The 20630-nt window shown below is 39.8% G+C and overlaps 1 protein-coding gene across 1 annotated transcript in view; it reads left to right on the forward strand.

Moving 5' to 3' along the window:
- Window positions 1-20630, forward strand: part of sorl1 (sortilin-related receptor, L(DLR class) A repeats containing) — a 93882-nt gene that overhangs the window by 43376 nt on the left and 29876 nt on the right. The window contains exons 8-23 of the mRNA XM_063906850.1: window positions 50-219; window positions 4002-4194; window positions 5355-5472; window positions 8486-8559; window positions 9836-9924; window positions 10432-10610; window positions 11720-11906; window positions 12763-12891; window positions 14300-14385; window positions 14691-14863; window positions 15741-15872; window positions 16361-16452; window positions 17891-18137; window positions 18260-18398; window positions 19228-19401; window positions 20477-20590. Of these exons, the coding sequence (XP_063762920.1) occupies window positions 50-219; window positions 4002-4194; window positions 5355-5472; window positions 8486-8559; window positions 9836-9924; window positions 10432-10610; window positions 11720-11906; window positions 12763-12891; window positions 14300-14385; window positions 14691-14863; window positions 15741-15872; window positions 16361-16452; window positions 17891-18137; window positions 18260-18398; window positions 19228-19401; window positions 20477-20590 (2296 nt within the window). The remainder of the gene's footprint in view (window positions 1-49; window positions 220-4001; window positions 4195-5354; window positions 5473-8485; window positions 8560-9835; window positions 9925-10431; window positions 10611-11719; window positions 11907-12762; window positions 12892-14299; window positions 14386-14690; window positions 14864-15740; window positions 15873-16360; window positions 16453-17890; window positions 18138-18259; window positions 18399-19227; window positions 19402-20476; window positions 20591-20630) is intronic.

Consider the following 20630-nt stretch of genomic DNA (forward strand, 5'->3'; position numbering starts at 1 on the left):
CCTCAGTCTAAAGATGACTCCCCCTCCCATCTTCTTCTTCTCCTAACAGGAGTACTACATAGCAGATGCGTCAGAGGACCAAGTGTTTGTGTGTGTGAATCACCTGAACAACGTCACACACCTCTACATCTCAGACACACAGGGCCTGTCCTTCTCTCTGTCTCTGGAGAATGTTCTGTACTACAGTCCTGAGGGCTCTGGCAGCAACACACTGATCAGGTACTACACACACACACACACACACACACACACACACACACACACACACACACACACACACACACACACACACACACACACACACACACACACACACACACACACACACACACACACACACACACACATTAGTTTAAAGGGGCCCTGTTATGCTAGTTTTCAGGTTCATATTTGTATTCTGTTCCTGTGCTGTGACATCTTTCCATACTTAGCCTCTTTTCACTCTCTGTCTGAAACCAGAGCCCAGTCTACTGGATTGGATAGGTTCTCAGATATGTCCCACCCCTTAGTTTATAACGTACATATGTCTTGGATCGCTTACCAATAGAAGTGCGAGTGTTAGAAAGTGACAATATGTGTGACATATGTTAGTAAAGTAAACAATGGAGGTGTTTCAGGTGGGGGGAGTGTGTCGGAGAGAAACGTTTAACCTTTGCAGATCATTTACATGAACAAAAACCTATACAACACAGACCAGGAAAGGGAAAAAACACATAAAGCACAATAGGACCTCTTTAAGATTGCCGTAAAAACAGCCCCTTTTATTATGGTTACCGTCCTTGCTAGCTAGCCAGGTCAAAGTTTAAATGTTCCCATTGAGCGCAGCGCTCGGCGACAACTTTGAGCGTTGTGATGCCGGGGGTAATGCTTCTGCCTAGTCTATTTGCACCAATCTCTCAAGAGGAATAACATTCCAGTGCAGAGCTGTTTTGCTGCTCATGTCAAGGCAGCTGAAGAAAAAAAATCAATAAAGTCTATGACCAGTTAAAATGTTAAATAAAACAACTAAACAACAAGAGTTATTTGGAACGCAGTCATTAATGTGTGCAAAAATGATGATGCTGATGGATCCAGTGAACCTGTTGGTTTGTTTTTAAGACAAAAGTAAAGTGAGAACTTATCATTACTACCACAAAACACACATAGAAGAACAACCTTTGTCGGGGACACTTTATCAGCCTACTCCTCCTTAGCTATTTTCCCCAGCTCTCTTTGGGGATCTAAGTTATTCCCAGGCCAGATGCGATATATATCCTTCTAATCTCCTGGGCCTGCCCACAGCTGCTAGCTTTACTGGGTGGTATCAGATGCATGAGCCCCCTTTCAATGCCAAGAGCAGCAGTTTTACAGCAAGCTCTTTCTGGTTGTCTGAGCAAAGGTAGGGCCGATTAATCAACAGTGCACAGATTGATTTTACAAGTGCAACCCAAGTTGGACACAAGGGCTGTGGGAAGCAATCCCAAAACAATTATTTTCATTGGCTTGGAAAGTTGTAATTGTGTATTGCGGCTGAACAGCACACACCTGAGAGAGAGAGAAATCTTTTTTTAAAGCACCGATAGTCACCCTTACATCACTGGGGCAATATTGATATTAGGAATTAGGTCAAAAATATCTCAATATTAAAATGTCTCCAAGTTGCACAGAAATATCTGAAAGGCTTCCACCTCCTTGTTTCTCTATATGGTCTAGGGAACTAGTCTGTGGGGATAGCTGTCCTGCAGTGTGTTGTATAGGTTTTTATGCATGTAAATGGTCTGCAAAAGCTAAAATCCCAAAGCTCGATCCAGAGGGAGTTTCCCTCACACTTTCCCCTTGCCTGAAACGACTCCATTGGATTCCTTTGTTACTTCCGTAAGATAATGACATCACTATGTAACGTGTGCTTCTATTGGCTAGTGCTACAACATATTGTACATGATAGGCTCAGGTGCTAAACATCTCTAAGTGGTTGACTAATCAAAACAGAGCCGAGCAACTAAACTATCAGAGAAGACTGGGGTCTGGTTTCAGACGGAGGGTGAAAAGAGGTGCTGCAGCACAGGCAATTTGAGAATAATAAAAGAGATGTCTGAACAATAAATCATGGAGACATGTCACAGAAGAGACACAAAATACAAATATGAAACTGAAACATTGAGCATAATGTGTCCTCTTGAAGTATTATTAAAGCTTTTTCTTCGTGTTTTTTGTGTCCTGGTTTTCGTATAAGGGTTGTCAGTTTGTCTGTAGATTTTAATTAAACTATACTTATTTGTATTTATAAAACTACAGGTTATTGTGTATTTGTGTTGTCTGGTAGGGAAATCAGCCCTGGATCAGCTCTCTGCATTATGCATGTTTTAAAGATGACAAGCTATGATTGGCCAAGGTCCAAGTCAATGCAAGAATTTCGAGAGAGACTAAAGACACATTCCCCACCCTGATGCCAACAAATCAACAACAACAACAGACAACTGAGCAAATTACTTCTGCTGATGAGAGCGTGTGATACATTTGAAATCTGCAAAGAAAGCTTGAGTCGGGGTTGTTTTGTTAGAGTACCTCCTTGGTTAAAAAGGAAATGTCATGCTTAATATGTATTTAGTTCTATAAATATCATGCGTTTGCCTTTGTGTAAGAATTGGATCACATGCCCAAGCCGCATGTAAAAACACATACAAATGAGTTGTGTGGGTCCGGTAAATATTAAGCACAGTCTGATCGTTTTTCTAGTAATAGAGTAGTTCCCATAGCAACATTAGACACTGACAGTGAAAGGTCTAGTTTCCCCCTACAAAGGCCTGATAACAGCGAGGCTTTGTAAACAACAACGAGTAATTCGTCTTTATCTAATAAAAGGGAATCTATTGATCTGACTCCACAACTCTGTCTGACCCCTCATTGTTTTTCTGCTTCTCCATAATCACATCAGGAAGCTCCTGTGTTGTTTTGTCAGAGGCAGTCACCGTGTTGGCTCAGGTGTTTGCCTCCCAATGATGACACTGTCTTCTGATAATGAAATGAAGTGTACCTTCTGTTCTGAGGAGTGTTTATCTAATCCTAACGCATCCTGTGGGTGAAAGTGTGTTTGGGTTTCTATGCAGCTGTCTTACATCATTTCTGGGTAATGACGTTGCAGCTTCCTGTTTACCTCTTTCTGTTTTGTGTTAAGTTTCCTCTACAGCTGTACAATACAGATGCACTACGTTTAGCTGCGTTAACCCTCCAGTGTTAGTGGGCCAAGTGAAAAGGACATGTATGGGGAAAAAAGCAATTTCTTAAGAATACTAGATTCATAAAAAGATTCTAAGGTTTAAGATTCAGTGCATTGTCTTATTCAAAAAAAAGTTAAAGCATAATTGTTGTCATTGAAAATCTTAAAGAGGACATATTCTGTTCATTTCTAGGCTCATATTTGTATTTTGTGTCTCTACTGGGACATGTCTCCATGCTTTAATGTACAAAAAGCTCTTTATTTTTCTCATACTGCCTGTGCTGTAGCATCTTCACCCTCTGTCTGAAACCAGAGCCCAGTGTGCGTTGATTGGTTAGCTGGCCGGCTCTGTTGTGATTGGTCAACAGCTAAGAGATGTCGGAAAAAGCCCGCCCCTTAGCCTGTCATGTGCAATTAGTTGGAATGCTAGCAAATAGCAGCACAAGTGTTATGTAGTGATGTCACTATGTTACAGAACTAAAAAAAAGAGTTCACTACAGGCGTTTCAGGGATAAAAACTCCCTCTGGAGGGAACTTTTTGAGCCTTTGCAGACTATTTACATGCAATAAATCCTATAAAACACACTACAGGAAATGGTTAACCCTAAAATGCATTAATAGGGCCTCTTTAAGTCTCAGGCTCTTCCAGAAGAGCAACACACAACATACTTAAGACATAAAAAAAAGACTAAATTATTATAAGTGATTCCTTCCTTCTTCCTCGTGTGCATCTAAATTAGAAACTTTTAGTACATTAAAAACAAATCAAGTGTCCCCCTCTGATCCTGATGACCCTGTGTTTCAGGTACTTTGCCATTGAGCCCTTTGCAGACCTGCACCGTGTGGAGGGGCTGCGAGGAGTGTTCATCGCCACGCTCATCAACGGCTCGCTCAGCGAGGACAACATGCGATCAGTCATCACTTTCGACAAGGGGGGGACGTGGGAGCTGCTCCAGCCCCCTGCTGCTGACAGCCTTGGAGGCACGGTGGACTGCCAGGTACACCTTTTAAATATTTTTGTTTGCCAACATCAGAAATTGGCTCCTGTTGAAAAGGACCTATCGATGCAAAGTAGGCAATAGTCCCAGTGTCCCAGAAACAGGTTCACTGTTCCTAAATTGGTTTTGCTGATTTAATTAATTGGAACTTAGTTAAAGATTTTTTTCTGATGGTGAACTTTTTTCTGATAATACAGCCTGTATTAGATAGATTAGATTAGATTCAACTTATTGTCATTGCACAGAGTACAAGTACTAGGACAACAAAATGCAGTTTAGTATCCAACCAGAAGTGCAAGTAAAGCAGTATATGTTTACAACAACTTTTAAGAGCTTTATTAGTTATTTTAGATTGCGCTCACATGATGCATATTCTCTAATAGAAGCATGTTTAAAGAAAGATAATCATACATTTTATTGTACAGCCTTTTTGCTTTAATTTTGTACATCGTTTACCTTTACACTTTCACACACTCTGTAATGTATTAAGTCTGCTAGTAGCCTTATTCCCATTATTTACTCTGAATTGCTATTTATTATTATCATTATAGCGAATGGAAAGTATTTTGACATAATGACAGATCAATTTGGCAGCATGTCAGTTTCACAAGCTGATTATGGTGTGATGAATATGGTCAAACCTCTATTATAATCAGAGTTGCCATGGATCGTTAAGGTCTTACGTCATTTAATTCATTTATCTATAAACAAGGCCTTAGTTGGTGATAAAAGTATCTGAAAAGTAGGATTTAATTATGTTCTTTTTTTCCTAATGTTGCGAGGTCAAACCTCCAAACTATTTGAATTCTTTATAAAACATTTTTTTACCAAATGCCTTTTGCATTAAACTCACACAGATCTGGATTTAGGAAATTATTCCTACATTTCATTGTGAGAAACATTTAAAAATGTATACATCTATCTTTCCTTTCACTGTAGGAACCCTTTATTTGTGTTAAGAAGTATTCATATCGAATATGAGAATCAGCCAAATAAATTGACATGTTTACCTTCTTTACCTTACTGTCTGTTTCTAGCTCTCAGTTTTTCTATCTAGTACTCTCATGCTGTAAGATGGTGATAAAGCCAAGAGAAGAAAACTATAAGAAACAAACCATCAATCTCTGACTTCCCTCTTCCTCTCCTCTCCTCCTCCACAGCTGGGTAAAGGTTGCTCCCTGCACCTGGCCCAGCGCTGGAGCCAGCTGTTCAACATCCAGCTGAGGAGGATGCCCATTTTATCCAAGGACTCTGCACCGGGACTCATCATGGCCACAGGTGGGTCCACACACAGAACCATCCCTAATAAAAACATGATCTTAATCAAAAAAAAATCCAGTTGGCATTAATGGATCAAGGCCAGCTTGATGTACAAATTGTGCCTTTAAGCATTTTAAATGATAGTGTAAACCCACACATCTCAATCTTCCACTATTCAAAAAATACTAGGAATCTAGAGTCGGTAAATAAAATATAAAATAAAATATTTGGCAGGAGTGTGTGTGTTATTGAAGACAGATGAAGAGACTTTAGCTGCCATCTGTTGGAGAGGCTCTCTCTGACGGAGCTTGAGCCAGGCAAGCTTTTGTTGTTTTTACAGAAACTTCCTCTTGTTCTGATGACACAGATAAGTTCACACACAGGAAACAGCTAAACATACCCACCTCTGTGGTCATCTATCTGCCTTTCTGTGTCTCTTAGTCTTCCTTTATTGCTTAAAAGACAGGAAATCCATCTGCACCCTGTATGTATAGGTGCTAGAAGCTTCTTCAGTGTCAGTGTTTTGAAGTTTGTTTGTACCTCTTAAAACTTCTGCTTTAAATCCAAAGTACTAAGTACTGGGAGAACATTTTGCAGAGAGATGGGTTGACCAGAGTAAGGAGTTTTTCAGCAGAGTTTCTGCCTGCAGTTTGAAGCCTCTTCACAGCTGGCAGAACGCATTGATTTGTTGAGACTCTCCGATGTCTAGGACACAGCTCCCCCTGCATCCAGCCAGTCCCTCTAATTAAATTCTTATTAGATAATGGGCATGGAGAGAGACAGAGAGGAGTGGAAATCAGCCGCTCCATTTGCTCTGTTATCACACTCAAACAGATGGGCTAATTACCACTGCAGCACCCAGCGTGCACTTCAGATTATTATTACATAACTATCATAATTAGTAAATATATAAATATATACTCAAATGAATATAGGCTATGACAATGTGTCATGCAGCTCTGTTCAAACGTAGTGTCATTATTACATTGTAAATCTTTATTATTATTATTTAATTCTAAGCAGACCCTTACATTTGTTTCCATTTTAAATGGTTATGAAATTATTTTATATTATATTAACAATTTACAATTATATTATTATTATTTTTGTTCTTTTTGTGAGAAAATCACATTTTTTTTATAGTCTATGAAATTATTTCCACTTCAGCCTCCACCCCTAAGAAAATAAATATATATATACATTTAAATGTATGTATTTTTTAGATGTATTGGTTTTACTATCAGTCCAACTCAGTAGCTGTCTAAATTGTATTTATTTATTTATTGTTTTGATCAGTTTTTGAAATTTCTTGTCAGCTTTTTTCCAGTGCTCTTACATTTCTTTTAGCTGAAATAAATCTCAGGTTAACTACAGGACCTGGTGTCAATAAATTGTGTTTGTTTAGCAGTAGGGTTGAAACATTTCAGGAATATTCTAGATCCAAAGTTGTCATGGGTATTTTGGGGAATTTATGGCTACAAACAGGATTTTGCTGGCAAATGATCTGTGCGTGTGATGCTAGGGTGTGCTGCAGAACGCATGGTTACAATCCAATTAAGGACCTAGTATTGTTTGATGTGAGTAAATGCACTGGGAATATTACACTCTTTTGTAACCATAGCTACAGAAGATTGTTATCGTCATTATACTTGTATATGTACTAGTGTACAATTTAATTTAGCAGGATTTCTCTCTGTGCAGTTTAAAAAAACACAAAAACCAATAAAAGCAGTGATTAAAACAGTAATAGCAGCAAAGAGTATACAAAAATAGAAGGCACTAATTTAATTACATTTACAAATTTACAGTGACAAAGTTACATGTAAGATAGCAACATTTCCAGATTTAGTTTAAATCATTTATGGATGCAGTCTATGAGGGGTGGGTTTTTTATTTGCATCATTTCTACATCGTTTGAATCTGATTCTGATTCATACAAATATAACAAATATGACAACAGATGCAACAGAGCACACTTCTTTTTCCAAAACTATCAAAGACTTTAAGTAGAAAAGTAAACAATACCGTTATTTGGTGTAAAATGACTTGTGAAATGGTAATAATGATGGACCTGTAGTAAACACCCGTACTACTTGAAGGCAGTTTCATATCCGCACAATGGCAGAGTGTCGTCTTTGTTACATTTGATTATTGTGTCTCCAGCTCCTTGTGTGATGGTATTTAATAACGTCATTATCCCGTTTTACAAAGACAGAGCCTGATTCATTTCTGTTCCAGCCTTCCTCTGAGACACAACAACCATGTTACTCATTCTTATCTGCTCTCGTCAAAGTCGTTCACCATGAAAAGCGATTTGATTAGGAGGATTGATGTCTGCAGGTGTCCGTCTGCTCTTACGTGTCAAAGGCAGACACCGCTGTTATCAATCATCCAGCCCATAAATTCCATTGTTCTTAATCGATGGAAGGGTTGATGCATGCGGCTGTAGCTGTGAGTGTCTCTCTGCAGAGGGGCAGACATATTTATCCCAGTTTGAAATACAAAAAGCCTTATCAAATGTATTCAAGTCAGCTATTCATCTTCAGTCTTCGTCAAATATTCTTCTACGGACTGTAACACAGCCATCCCCTTTACTTACTTTACCATAAATGCTTTGGATCAAAAGCAATCTTTGTACCTTGCTTTGTATCTTTCTTACAATTTATGGTGCTTTACAATGAGCATTACAGTCTTGCCAGAGCCTTTTAGCTCTCCAAAACAAGTAAGGACGTTCAGTTTCCATTCCTCCTTGCTTGATTTCTTTATGTTTTTTGCATAGGACAATCAATCTTGGAGATCTGCCTCATTAAATAACAACCTTCTGTCAAAGGAGAGCATTTGTCAGAGCATACAAAGGGTACATGCATTGAAAAGATACAGAAAGCTATGGTTTGAGTTCTTTGGTTACATATTTTCCATATGTGAAAGCAAAAGCAGTGGCCACATCAAGTCTGCAATGCTCAGGGAAAACCCGTCCGTGTGTGTGTCTGCGTGTGTTTGTGTTACATGTGGTCTTTTTCTCTGATTGCAGGATCCTTCGGCAGGAACTTGGCCAACAAACCTAATGTGTATGTATCCAGCAGTGCGGGAGCTCGCTGGAGAGAGGTCAGTACGACATCAGAATCAGATGACAAGTAAAACACAGCTAGGAGAAATGAGTCACAGGCAGCTCGTATAACAGAGTTTGTACAAGTCACAGTTCATTTTATTTCAGTGCATTTTGCACTTTTTATAACATTGAAATCCCATCAGGATCTAGCTGAGTAAGAGCAGTAGTTCAGACCTATACTTCTGGGTGTTTTATGGGTACACTTCATCATTAATAGATGCTCGATTGTTGTTAGGAAAGATATGATGCAATATGTTCTTCCTGTAAATGACAACATTCGAACATGTTACTACTACGTTTCAAAGAATAGTCATTTTTATTTCGCTGGCAACTTGGGGACTATCACATGAAAAGTTCAAAATTGACACCATAATATAAAGTTGTTTTTGTGAATATGTCAATAAAGATGTTCCTAAATGTACACATTCAGCAGAAACAGAGCAACATTCATTAGGAGTGTAATGATGATTGTAAAGCAAAAGTTGACTCTCCCTTTATCTCCAGTTGTGGTCTCCTCCACCCCCTGAGAAAATATTTTCCTCTAAATTCTCCACAATATTCTCTAGCTAGTTGCAAGGTTTATTTATCTGTTGTTCGGTGCCCAGCAGGTAGAAAGTTTTTTTTTTTTTTTTAAATGGGCCTGCAGAATTATCGCTTAACTGATGTTGTGACAAAAATATGAATATGTAAACATTTTTTAAACTATTTTAAACCTTGAAGATTGCTATACAGTACCAATGTGACTCAGCATCTTGCTCTATTCAATTTTGAGGGATACTGAGGGCATGCTGTGATTAGATAGCTGTGTATAATTGGGTTAAAGAGCTTTGTGCTGCAGATATCTCTGCGGGACATCAACCCTCCTATACCGACAGACTGCTCTGTAAATGAGAGTTCCTGGCAGCCCTGTTCACAAATGGCCAGCGCTGCAGTCTGCTTGGTTGTTTTGCTGAAACTACAGATGCAAATGCCCAAGGTCTTTTTGAGAGTTTTAGACCCAACTAAATGGACACTTTTATGTTCCGGTGAAGAGTAAAGCCTGTGGTGTGAACATTAGGTATATGAAATATAGCAAAACAAGAGTTTTGTTGTTTTTTCCCTCACTGTACCCTTTCCCAATCCAGGATAAAATCAAAGAAATAAAGATGCCATTTAATGAGGTCATAGAAGTGTTTTCAGATCTTCTCCAGATAAATTAAAGCTTGTAATTACCCACATGCTAAATAGTATGTTAAGGCCTAAAGTTAATTAAACATGTGTTCTGTTATCTAGTCTCTGGCAGGCCCTTATTTCTACTCATGGGGTGACCATGGTGGTATCCTGATGGCTATTGGACAAGGAGGCGCCACCACACACCTCAAGTAAGTTCAAATAACCTCTTTAAATGTTCCTCTAGGACAGCAAGCAAATAATCACATTTGAGCTCTGAGGCAAAATCTGTCTTTCCATTGTTTCTCAATAGAGTGTTTGAAACGTAAGACTGCCTAGAGGCTGCTTTGCGACTGGAAGGCTTTCATTCAGAATCCCCAAACAGCTTGAGGAAATCCAGTGTGAAGCACATAAACGGCCCCCATCCTCAGTGGATGTGCTCAATAGTCAGCAGAAGCATATTGTGTGAAAGTGAAGCAGTTTGTTGCAGAGAAAAAGGCAAATGAACCATCCCTCAGTAAACAGAGGTGTAACATAACACCTATATAACAAAGGCATTAGAGGCTTTTCATATTTATGTGCTGGAGATATTAATGTGAAAACATCTTACCTTACTTGCATGCAGTGAGAATTCTGTTATTGTAATCGTATAAAAATCAGTGTTCCCTGATAATAATTTAAAAAAAAACAAGTTCAATGTTTGACATTTTCTCCTAAAGGTTCAGCACGAATGAAGGCGAGACCTGGACCGACTTCCAGTTCTCAGACAGAGAGGTGTATGTTTATCAGCTACTGACGGAGCCCGGCGAAAAGAGCACCATCTTCACCATCTTCGGCTCCTATGCCGACCAGAGGCACAGCTGGCTCATCCTGCAGGTCAACACCTCTGACGTCCTGGGTATGTAGAGAGTGACCTTCAGTATAGGGGTAAAGGGATTCCTCAGTTTTGCTAGTTTTCAGGTTCATATTTGTATTTAGTGCCTCTAATGTGACATGTTGGATGTCTCCATGCTTTAATGTTCAAAAAGCTCTTTATTTTTCTCCCACTGCCTGTACTGCAGCACCTCTTTTCACCCTCTGTCTGAAACCAGAGCCCAGTCTGCTCTCATTGGTTAGCCGCTTAGAGATGTCCCACCCCTTAGTAGATCACATTGGAACTCTTGCCAATAGAAGCACGAGTGTTAGTGTGAGTATGGAAGTAAACAAAGAAGTCCAATGGAGGTGTTTCAGGAAGGGGGGGTGAGAAACTCCCTCTGGAGGGAACACAGGGATTTTAGCCTTTGCAAAAAAAAGCATAATACAGAATATTTAATTACCGTAGAATTCCTAATTTGTATGCCCACTCAGAGGGAGTCATGCATACGCCTGTCATATCCTCGTGAACGCAATATCTCAGGAATGCCAAGAGGGAATTCATTTAAATGTGGCACAATCATTCACTTTGACTCAATGATAGACTAATTGGACACAGTTGCTAGCCTGTTTGCCAGCAATTTTCTCTAACAAATTCTAAAACCAACTGTTTAGTCAGGGTTAGCGTTAGGGAAGGACCTGTTTCAGTCAATTAAGCTTGTTTTGAGAAGACACTCCAACTACAGTAGTCTACAGCATTAGAGTATTATACATCTGATAAGAAAAATCTTCCTAGAATGTAAAAGCAGTACATTTTAGAGATGGAAAATGAAGAATACAGAATGTGTGAAGTTTATAATCAAAACAATGTACTCTATAATAAAATATGTAAGACTAAAAACAATCTTGAGCAAAAGGTAAATACTACAACAAATACTCTCTACTGTAGGTAAAGGAGCAACAATAAATGGTTACCTCAAGAGTTGGGAACCTGTTAATTACAGCTACTGTACTAGATGGATATTTCCTTACTTAAAAGTCCTCTACAGGGCCATTAGAAAATAAAACTAAAGAATTACATTTCACATCTGGGAACATTAACAATTAAGTCAGACAATGTCAAATATCTATAGTACATTTCTGTTCTTTCTCCAGGTGTGCCGTGTTTGGACGCTGACTACAAGCGCTGGTCTCCGTCAGATGAGCACGGTAACGAGTGTCTGTTGGGCAGAGAGGTGACATTTAAGCGACGCGCTCCCCACGCTACATGCTTCAATGGAGAGGACTTCGACCGGCCCATCACTATCGCTAACTGCTCATGCACCCGCCAGGACTACGAATGGTGAGGGACACACACACAAGCCCAAAGCATGCATGTTGATTATCCATGTTAATAGCTGAAGTATTGTCTGTGTCTCATGAGTCGCTGAAATGGAAACATTGGTGTATTGAGCATAATGTTGGACAATTGGGGTTTTTAGAAAGAAACGCACCTGTGTGACTGAAACAACGGTGCGAATGGATTTATCACCAGTCATGAAAACTTATCCATGAAATTATTATTAATGTTGCACAGTTTTTTAATTAGTAAATAGATATTTTAGTCAAGATTTAAATACTTTATCAATAATGGTAATAATAATAATACCCTTCATTTGTTTAGGCCCTTATTCAAATAAATTAATGGCCAATATACGGTTAAATTAAACACTCTTGATAGCAATTTTAGAACTAAGATAAAAAATATATATATACAGAATTCCTATAAAAAGATGGATAATAAAACCCATATCATAATAATAATAATAACAATAGAAAAATATATTCAAATCCCATATTTTTACTCATATTTGCAGTATAATTTGGCTAATCCTCCAACACCATGTTAAAATAACTGGCATAAACGGACATAAGTATAAAAAAACAACATTTATATTCATTAGCTGTAATGTGAGCGGAACCTCTGTGGTGGATGGCACCGACTTTCAATTAAACTGCACTCCTGACAAACCCAGACACTGGTCAAAGCCTGCACTGCACATTTGTATTTCTCCTGGATCTCCCATCACCGCTCATAACCAGTCTTTTTAAAATGCACATCAGGTGCTGCCGTTAATCACAAGACACTCTAAATTTTTCCATCTCTCAACCCATCCTCCTCCTCCTCCTCTTCCTCCTCCTCCTCCTCCTCCTTCCAGTGACTACGGCTTCAAGCTGAGTGAAGACTTGTCCCTGCAGGTGTGTCTGCCCGACCCCGAGTTCTCTGGCGACCTCTACGCTCCTCCAGTGCCATGTCCTGTCGGGACCACCTACCGCCGCAGCAAAGGGTAAGCTGCTATTATTATTAGCATTATCAGAAATGTGCAGGCCGGGATACCTTTGTGTGGTCTAATAGCATAATGTGGGCATCTGCAGCACTGCATTCCCATTTAAATGAGTACATTAATGAGTTTTTCTTATTGAGTTGCATATACTTATTCTCCTTTTTAGAGTTTTATTGACCTTTTTTATTTTGTCAAATATTTACAAGCCATGCACTTTTCTAAATGAATACACCTTGAGTTTTTGTTCATAGACTTGTAGTACCGTAACAGAAGTGAGACCATGTAACAGTGGTTACTGGAAATATGCTGTCATAAACTAAATAAGGGGTCATATCATTATTTCTTTAATTGTTTGTGTCCATTAGCTCTTTTGTGTCTGTTAAGTGTTAATGGGGTTGTTTTAATGTGCTTTTAATTGTGCATATGTGCTTTTCTTCTATGCGGATGTGCTCTTCAATGCCATCAAGCTGCTAGGGACTGCAGATGAAAATGTACCTTTGTGGCAAGATCTGGCACATTTACATGATGGATTCAAAAGACCATGTTAATTAATGTGCAATGTCCCATCTGCAATAAACATATAAAACAAGTAAAAATAATGAAACCTAAGGTTTTAGGGAAAAATCTTTGTGAATACTCTACACCTACAGATACAATTCAATACTATAAAATAGCTTATTTACAGAGCAATTATTTATAGTTAATACTAAGGTACTGCTCCTTAAAATAAAATGTCATAACGGTGTTGTATCAGAATCAAGGTTATTGCCAGGTATGTTTAAACATACAAGGAATTTGCTTTGGGTTAGGGTGGTGCAAAAAATAAACACAGCAAAAGGAAACAAGTTGTAATAGAAGATCAAAGATAGAAAAATAAAATACAAATATAAGATATATAAAAAACAAAACGATCTATCAAAACAATAAAGACAAATATTAACACAAGATAATTATATACAAAAAAACATAAAAACAAATACTTTGGACAATGAATAATTGACAAACTGCAGCATATTATATTTTAAGGTGGAGGACTGTGCAGTTTTTAAGAGAAGTATGGATATATTGAAATATGCAAAAATATTCAGAGAGATGAACATGGCGAACGTGTGGAGAACACCAAAATAAACCTCTGTGAACAGACATCAGCTCAAGGTGTTTTTCTGTTATTCATCTAGTTGGTTTGTGGTCAATAAGCTCACATTCGAACCTTACCTTGTGCTTTGAGATGAGAATCAGGATCAACAGTCATCACCTTTCATACGGTTCATCCATTGTCACTACCTGAGAAATCCCCAGAATGCAAAGCAGCCTTTGCCTTTGATACTGATATGTAGAGAAGTGATGTTGTGTTGTGCGAGAGCTCCACCAAGTGTCCGACTGAGGGAATGTGTTTGTGTCGCTGCTGCAGCTACAGGAGGGTCCCCGGAGACAGCTGCAGCGGGGGAGACGTGCAGTCCAGGCTGGATGGAGAGATGCTGCCCTGTCCTGTCAGAGGTAAACCTGCACAGCATACAACGGATCAAATAGTGCTGCTCTCGCGTGTTGCTCCTACATTTCACTCTAAGTGGGATCACATAGATTTATTGTATTGCGCAATATAGGAATTATATCTACAACATGTATGTTGAAGTAACTATTTGAAAACATGAATGTCATACACTGCTGATTTCAGTTTTAAAAGCTTTGGTTATTACATAGGTACAACTCACTTCTGTACAAAGCTTCTTTTTTTTGTTGCCAATACAATGGCACTAACACCAATATGGCTAAATTGAAGCTAATGTCCTGTGCTCCTGCAGAGAGCAATGAGTTCATCCTGTACGCTGTGAGGAACTCCATCCATCGCTACGACCTGGCCACCGGCACGGACCAGGCGCTCCCTCTGGCCGGACTCAGGGAGGCCGTGGCTCTTGACTTTGACTACGACAGGAACTGCCTCTACTGGGCTGACATCTCTCTGGATACCATACAGGTGTGTGAGAAAATGAGTCAGAATCCGAATACTTTCTTTATCGCGGGGTAATTTGATGTTCTGGTCAGTTGCTCCATTTAAGAAAGATAAATACAAAATAGAATAAATATACATAACAAGTAAGAGTGTCCAAAAAAAGAAGGGAACATAAAATACATTTATTTATTCAAACATACAAAATTCAAGTAAAATGTCTAATAAAAGATCAAATAAAATGGATTAAAAGTATTATTAAAAATGAGTACAGTGTACTTCATTTAGAATTACATTAATTAAAGATTAAATAATAATAAAGAATAAAATAAAAATATATATACAAGAAGTGAGAATCTTCGATAAAAGATCAAATAGCCCGGCCCTAGTTAATATAAACTAGGTGTTAGCAAGTTAACGCGTTATTATCACGGTAACGCATGAATTAATAAATGCTGAGAATTCTTTCTTTGCGCATTACCAGTTTTTTATCATCATTTTGAAAGTCTGTTGCTCACTGGCTCTGAATACAGACAAACCATGGGTCCCAGGAAGGGTGGGATGTTGATCAGTATTGCCGTAGTATGGGCGTCATTATGCGTAGGGACATATACGGTATATATAAGAGGTAAGACTGCTGCAGCGCTCACATTAACTGAAAAACTTGTGGGGACACACATGGAGAAAGGTACCGAACTCTTACTTTGACATTTTAAATCTCTGCCAGGCGGCGGAGCTGATAGAACCAGAGTTATTTGTAACCACTGCAGAGTTGAGATGCCATCCTGTGAATGTGGAATGCTTACTCACCTGTGAAAGAAATGTTACTATATCTTCCATATTTAGCCACATACGTTCACAGAGGACGCTCATCATTAAGATGTCCGTCTCCTCTCTCCTGCAGCGCCTGTGTCTGAACGGCAGTACGGGTCAGGAGGTGGTGGTGAGGAAAGACCTGCAGAACGTGGAGGCCCTGACCTTTGACCCCGTCAGCAGACTGCTGTACTGGGTTGATGCTGGAGCGCAGACCATTGAGGTGTGTGTGTGTGTGTGTGTGTGCGAGCGACATTTCACTCTTAAAATACTGTTTTGTTTTAAAAAATGTAATTCTCTTCATTGTCCAGTGTAGCAGTTCTTCAATGATGAGGTATCATTCGGTCACGTGATATGGAAGCATGGGTTTTCATTAAAGAAACTGACACATTTTGATGTTTTTTAATTATATCTTTTGGGCAAAAAAGTGCATTTATTCAAGCTACAGAGGTGAGAGGAGGAGATGGAGGGGGTGACGGGGCCGCCAGCTCTAAGCACTTAGCTATTCGGCAGCCAAAATCTAGACTTTTCAGTTAAAAAAAAATTGCAGAATAAAGAAAAAAATGACTTCATACAAAATAGAAAAGGATTGAAATCAAATTAAAGAAGTGTGTCCCTCCTTATATAATTCCTTTAATGATTTGATGGTCAGGTTCTGAGTTATCTCACAGTGAACTTGGTAAACCTGTTCTACTTTTGTTGTGTTTGAAGGTCTCTAACCCTGACGGCGACCTGCGTCACACTCTGCTCAACTCCTCTGTCCTGGAACATCCCAGAGCTCTGGTCCTGCTGCCTGGAGAGAGGTAACACCCACACACACACACACACACACACACACGCACACGCACACGCACACGCACACACACACACACACATATTAAGAATGTATGATGCTAGTAAAGGTATGTTTATATGATTAGGCTTTTTAAAATATAGAAGTATAATAGATTGAAAACATACAAAATGCAAATGAACTAAAAGTGAAATCTTAAAGTGAAACTTTTCCAATTTTTACATAAATCATACGGACAACAGTAATTCCTCCCCACTGAGTCACCCGTTTGAGGAAGGAGGGACCAGACAAAATGTCAGCACTTTCCCAAACTGTTGTGACATCCACTCACATGCACCATAACAAAGAGTTGGTTCTGCTTCTGCAAAGAAACTTCTGCTTTTATTTAAGATGAGTTCAGCTGTTCCACACTGTTACCACCTTTTCCCATCTTCACTTAGACTAGTTAAAGTGTGTGATGACGGTTGAAGAGGACATATTACGCTTTTTGGGGTTTTACCTTTCCTGTAGTGTGTTATTACATTATCATTACTTGTCAGTTATTAGAGGCTTTTATCCAAAACGACTTGCATACACTCAATAGTACTGTGGGAAATCCCCACAGGAGCAATTCTGAATGCAAATGGTCTGGAAAGGCTAAACTCCCTGTGTTCCCTCCAGAGGGAGTTTTTCTCCCACACAATCCCCCCTCCCTGCCTGAAACGCCTCCATTGGACTCCTTTGTTTACTTCCATAACATAGTGACATCACTCTGTAACACTTGAGCACCTATTGCCTAGCTGTCCTACACATTGTACGTGATAGGCTAAGGAGCGGGACATCTCTAAGCTGTTTACAAATCACAACAGAGCCACCAGCTAACCAGTCAGAGCAGACTGAGCTCTGGTTTCAGACAGAGGGTGGAAAGAGGTGCTGCAGCACAGACAGTATGAGAAAAGTAAAGAGCTTTTTGAACATGGGAGGCCATGGTGCAGTTGCTTAGTGCGCTGGTCTTCAGATCAGGGGGGACACTGGTTCCATCCCCACTAGAGTCTGTCCCTGGGTAAGACACTTCAACCCAAAATTGCTGTTAATTCAATGTAAAGCCAGCCCACATTTTGGTTGTGACGTCATATCGGCAGCAAATCTGGATCAGCTCGTTTGTACCCCCGTTTTTAGATATGTGGGTGAGGAGGAAAAGAGAGAAGGTTGTATTTTCTGATACTTTGTGAGTGTCCTTACACACCGGTGACACATATTTATGTATAAAAGACATCAAAAAGTGCATTTTGCATATGGGGGACCTTTTAAGGCATGTAGACATGTCTCAATAAAGGCATACAAAACAAATTATAAAGCTTTTTAAAGTGTTTCAATGCTTTTCCATGAGGAAAGTTAAACAATACATAACTTTCTGAATTTAGCAAAAAAAGAATCCTGTTTATGTTAATACTGTATCCGTTCCTCAGTCTGATGTTCTGGACCGACTGGGGGGACAGAGCGGCCGGTGTTTACCGGAGCTACATGGATGGAACCAATGTGTCCTGCATCGTCTCCGAAGGCGTCCGCTGGCCCAACGGGATCACGGCTGACGACCACTGGCTGTACTGGACCGAAGCCTTCAGCGACCGCATCGAGAGGGCCGACTTCATGGGGGGCCAGAGGACTGTTCTCATGGATGGGCTGCCCCACCCGTACGCCATTGCGGTCTTCAAGGTGACACTGCTCATACCACACATGTACAATAAAGTCTTCCAACTTTTCTACAGAAAAATGTTATGTTGAATATCCTCGCTAAGTATCAGTCTTTACAAGTTTGCGTTGGATGCTGTTTTCAGAATGACCTGTACTGGGACGACTGGTCCAGGATGGGGATCTTCAAAGCTCCAAAGGGGGGTTCCCAGAACAAAGAGCTGATTGTTGGCAGACTCACCGGGGTCATGGACCTCAAGATCTTCTACAAGGGGAAGAACAGAGGTGAGGAACAGAGAGTACACTCATGTTAACAAAGTTTGAAAGCTTAGCAAAAACAGGGAGAAGTGATTCCTGGGTACCAAGAGTCGGTATACTTTAGACTCTAGATTTCAGCAAATATACCCTGTTTCTATTAAGGCAAATAGTAGATTACAGGAAGAAATAATCTCCAAATACAGACTCTGCAGAATGTTTTAGTCTGAGTTGTCTTGATCAATCCCAATGGGGCAGGTAAGCAGTATCAAAGAACAAAAGAGACGGATTGCACAGGCCAAAATGCAACATGAAACTTAAACCAGTTATTATTGGAAAAATGTGGTTGTGCACGTTGTCTCTGAACTCAACTTTGTTCATGTATCTTAAGTTGCTAATCAGGCTACAAAAAGAAAACAGAAAAGGAAGTCTTGGCTTCATATATTCACTGGCTAAACCAGAAGAGCAGTCGATGGGTTCCAGGATTAATGTGGATAAAGACCTGTCAGGATTTCTGCTGGAGATTTATCTAAACTGTGTGTGAGGATTTATGGGGATTTATTTTCAGAAATTGTATCAGACATTCTTAAATATGTTTTCAAGTATGTAATCACCTAAAAATAAGAATGGTTGTCTAGTAGCAGGTGCACTTGTTTCTACATGAGCCCTCCTAACCAACCGTGGCTCTATGAGAGCCTTTTAAATATTAGGCCACAGTAGGTTCTCTACAGGCTTGGAAAGCGGAGGTGTATTCAGTTGAATGCAATCTATAACCTCGATGCTAGATGCAACCATATCCTGTTCACAGCTCCTTTAGACAACTGTGCTCAAACTGAGGTCTGGATCCCTTGTCTACCAGGTCACAACGCCTGTGCTGACCAGCCATGCAGCCTGCTGTGTCTGCCTCAGCCCGGCCATCGGCACACCTGTGTCTGCCCCGACGGAGCCCCCACTGTCACTATGCCCAACGGAGAGCTGCAGTGCCAGTGTCCCACCGGATACCTACTGAAAAACAACACCTGCATCAAGACTGGTGAGACACATACTGCACACTCATTGTGATCTTCTGCTGTAAGATGGATGACCTTCTTTCTGTAAAACTGAGGCCTCAATTTCACAGGGAGGTTATCTGGTTAACCCTCCGAGACCTGTTGGATCGCTTGTGGCTCAAGACATCTTTACTGTCTTTAAAAGCCTGTTTTAAAATCAGACTTAATATAAAATATCATGTGAACAAGAAAACTAAGAAATATGTTGGCAGCTGTTTTGAGCTAGCTTTCAGAGGATGGCTAAGGTATTGATAATAGAGGAGTTTCTCAGTAGTTTCAAGAACAAAAGTGCTCACCATCCAATCTTGCAGGAAGGCACAAATGTCATAACTGTCTGAAGGCGGTATTTCTGAGGATTTTTTACAATTTTAATACATTCTTTAGTCACCGAAAATGCTTAAATGTAATGATATCAATCAACCCAAAACTTGCTATTACTACCTATTAGACATAAGCACAGGGATAATCATAATCTTATTCAATCTTAATGCTCTAATAATGCCTTTATACACTTTAAACTTTTCAAATTGAATAGGCCACGAACAAGGCCTCCACGTTTAATCGAATTGCAATCATAAGTTGAGCCTCTGCGATTGATTAACGCTTCATTTCGAAAGTGTGCATTTGATATATTCTCTGTTTTTTTGCACTTTGATCATCATTTTACGCACATGCTGCATAGCCGTACGGTCAGTTTCTGTTTGGTCTTTGAAGCTTGTGCCTTGTTTGGTCACATGACTATCCACTGTGCAGACCCAGTTCGGATGGTTGCTAACGCTATCAGAAGCTAGACAATGAACTGGTGGCCAAAGATAACGAGACCTCTGTTGTAGATCTCTACTTTGGCGTTAAGCTTTAAACCACATTTGGTTTTTTTTAGCATTTTAAGAGGTTCGCAAAATGACTTTTTCACAAATCCGTGCATCCCTTTCACTAACCAAAACCCCAATGTTTATTAGAGATTTATAACGAGTAAAACAGCTTACAGATGACAGCCAATTATTTGGGTCATAAACTGTTGAGGGTTGATACAGTATGCTGATTCTTCCCTCCAATCAGAGCACAGCTGTTTGCCCAACCAGTACCGCTGCTCTAATGGCCGCTGCATCAGCAGCATCTGGAAGTGTGACAGCGACAACGACTGCGGAGACATGAGTGATGAACAGGAGTGTCGTGAGTACTCGGACACTTCCCTCGTTATGCATACATGGGC

This window comes from Eleginops maclovinus, chromosome 18 (genome assembly GCF_036324505.1).
Source record: "Eleginops maclovinus isolate JMC-PN-2008 ecotype Puerto Natales chromosome 18, JC_Emac_rtc_rv5, whole genome shotgun sequence".
Lineage (NCBI taxonomy): Eukaryota > Metazoa > Chordata > Actinopteri > Perciformes > Eleginopidae > Eleginops > Eleginops maclovinus.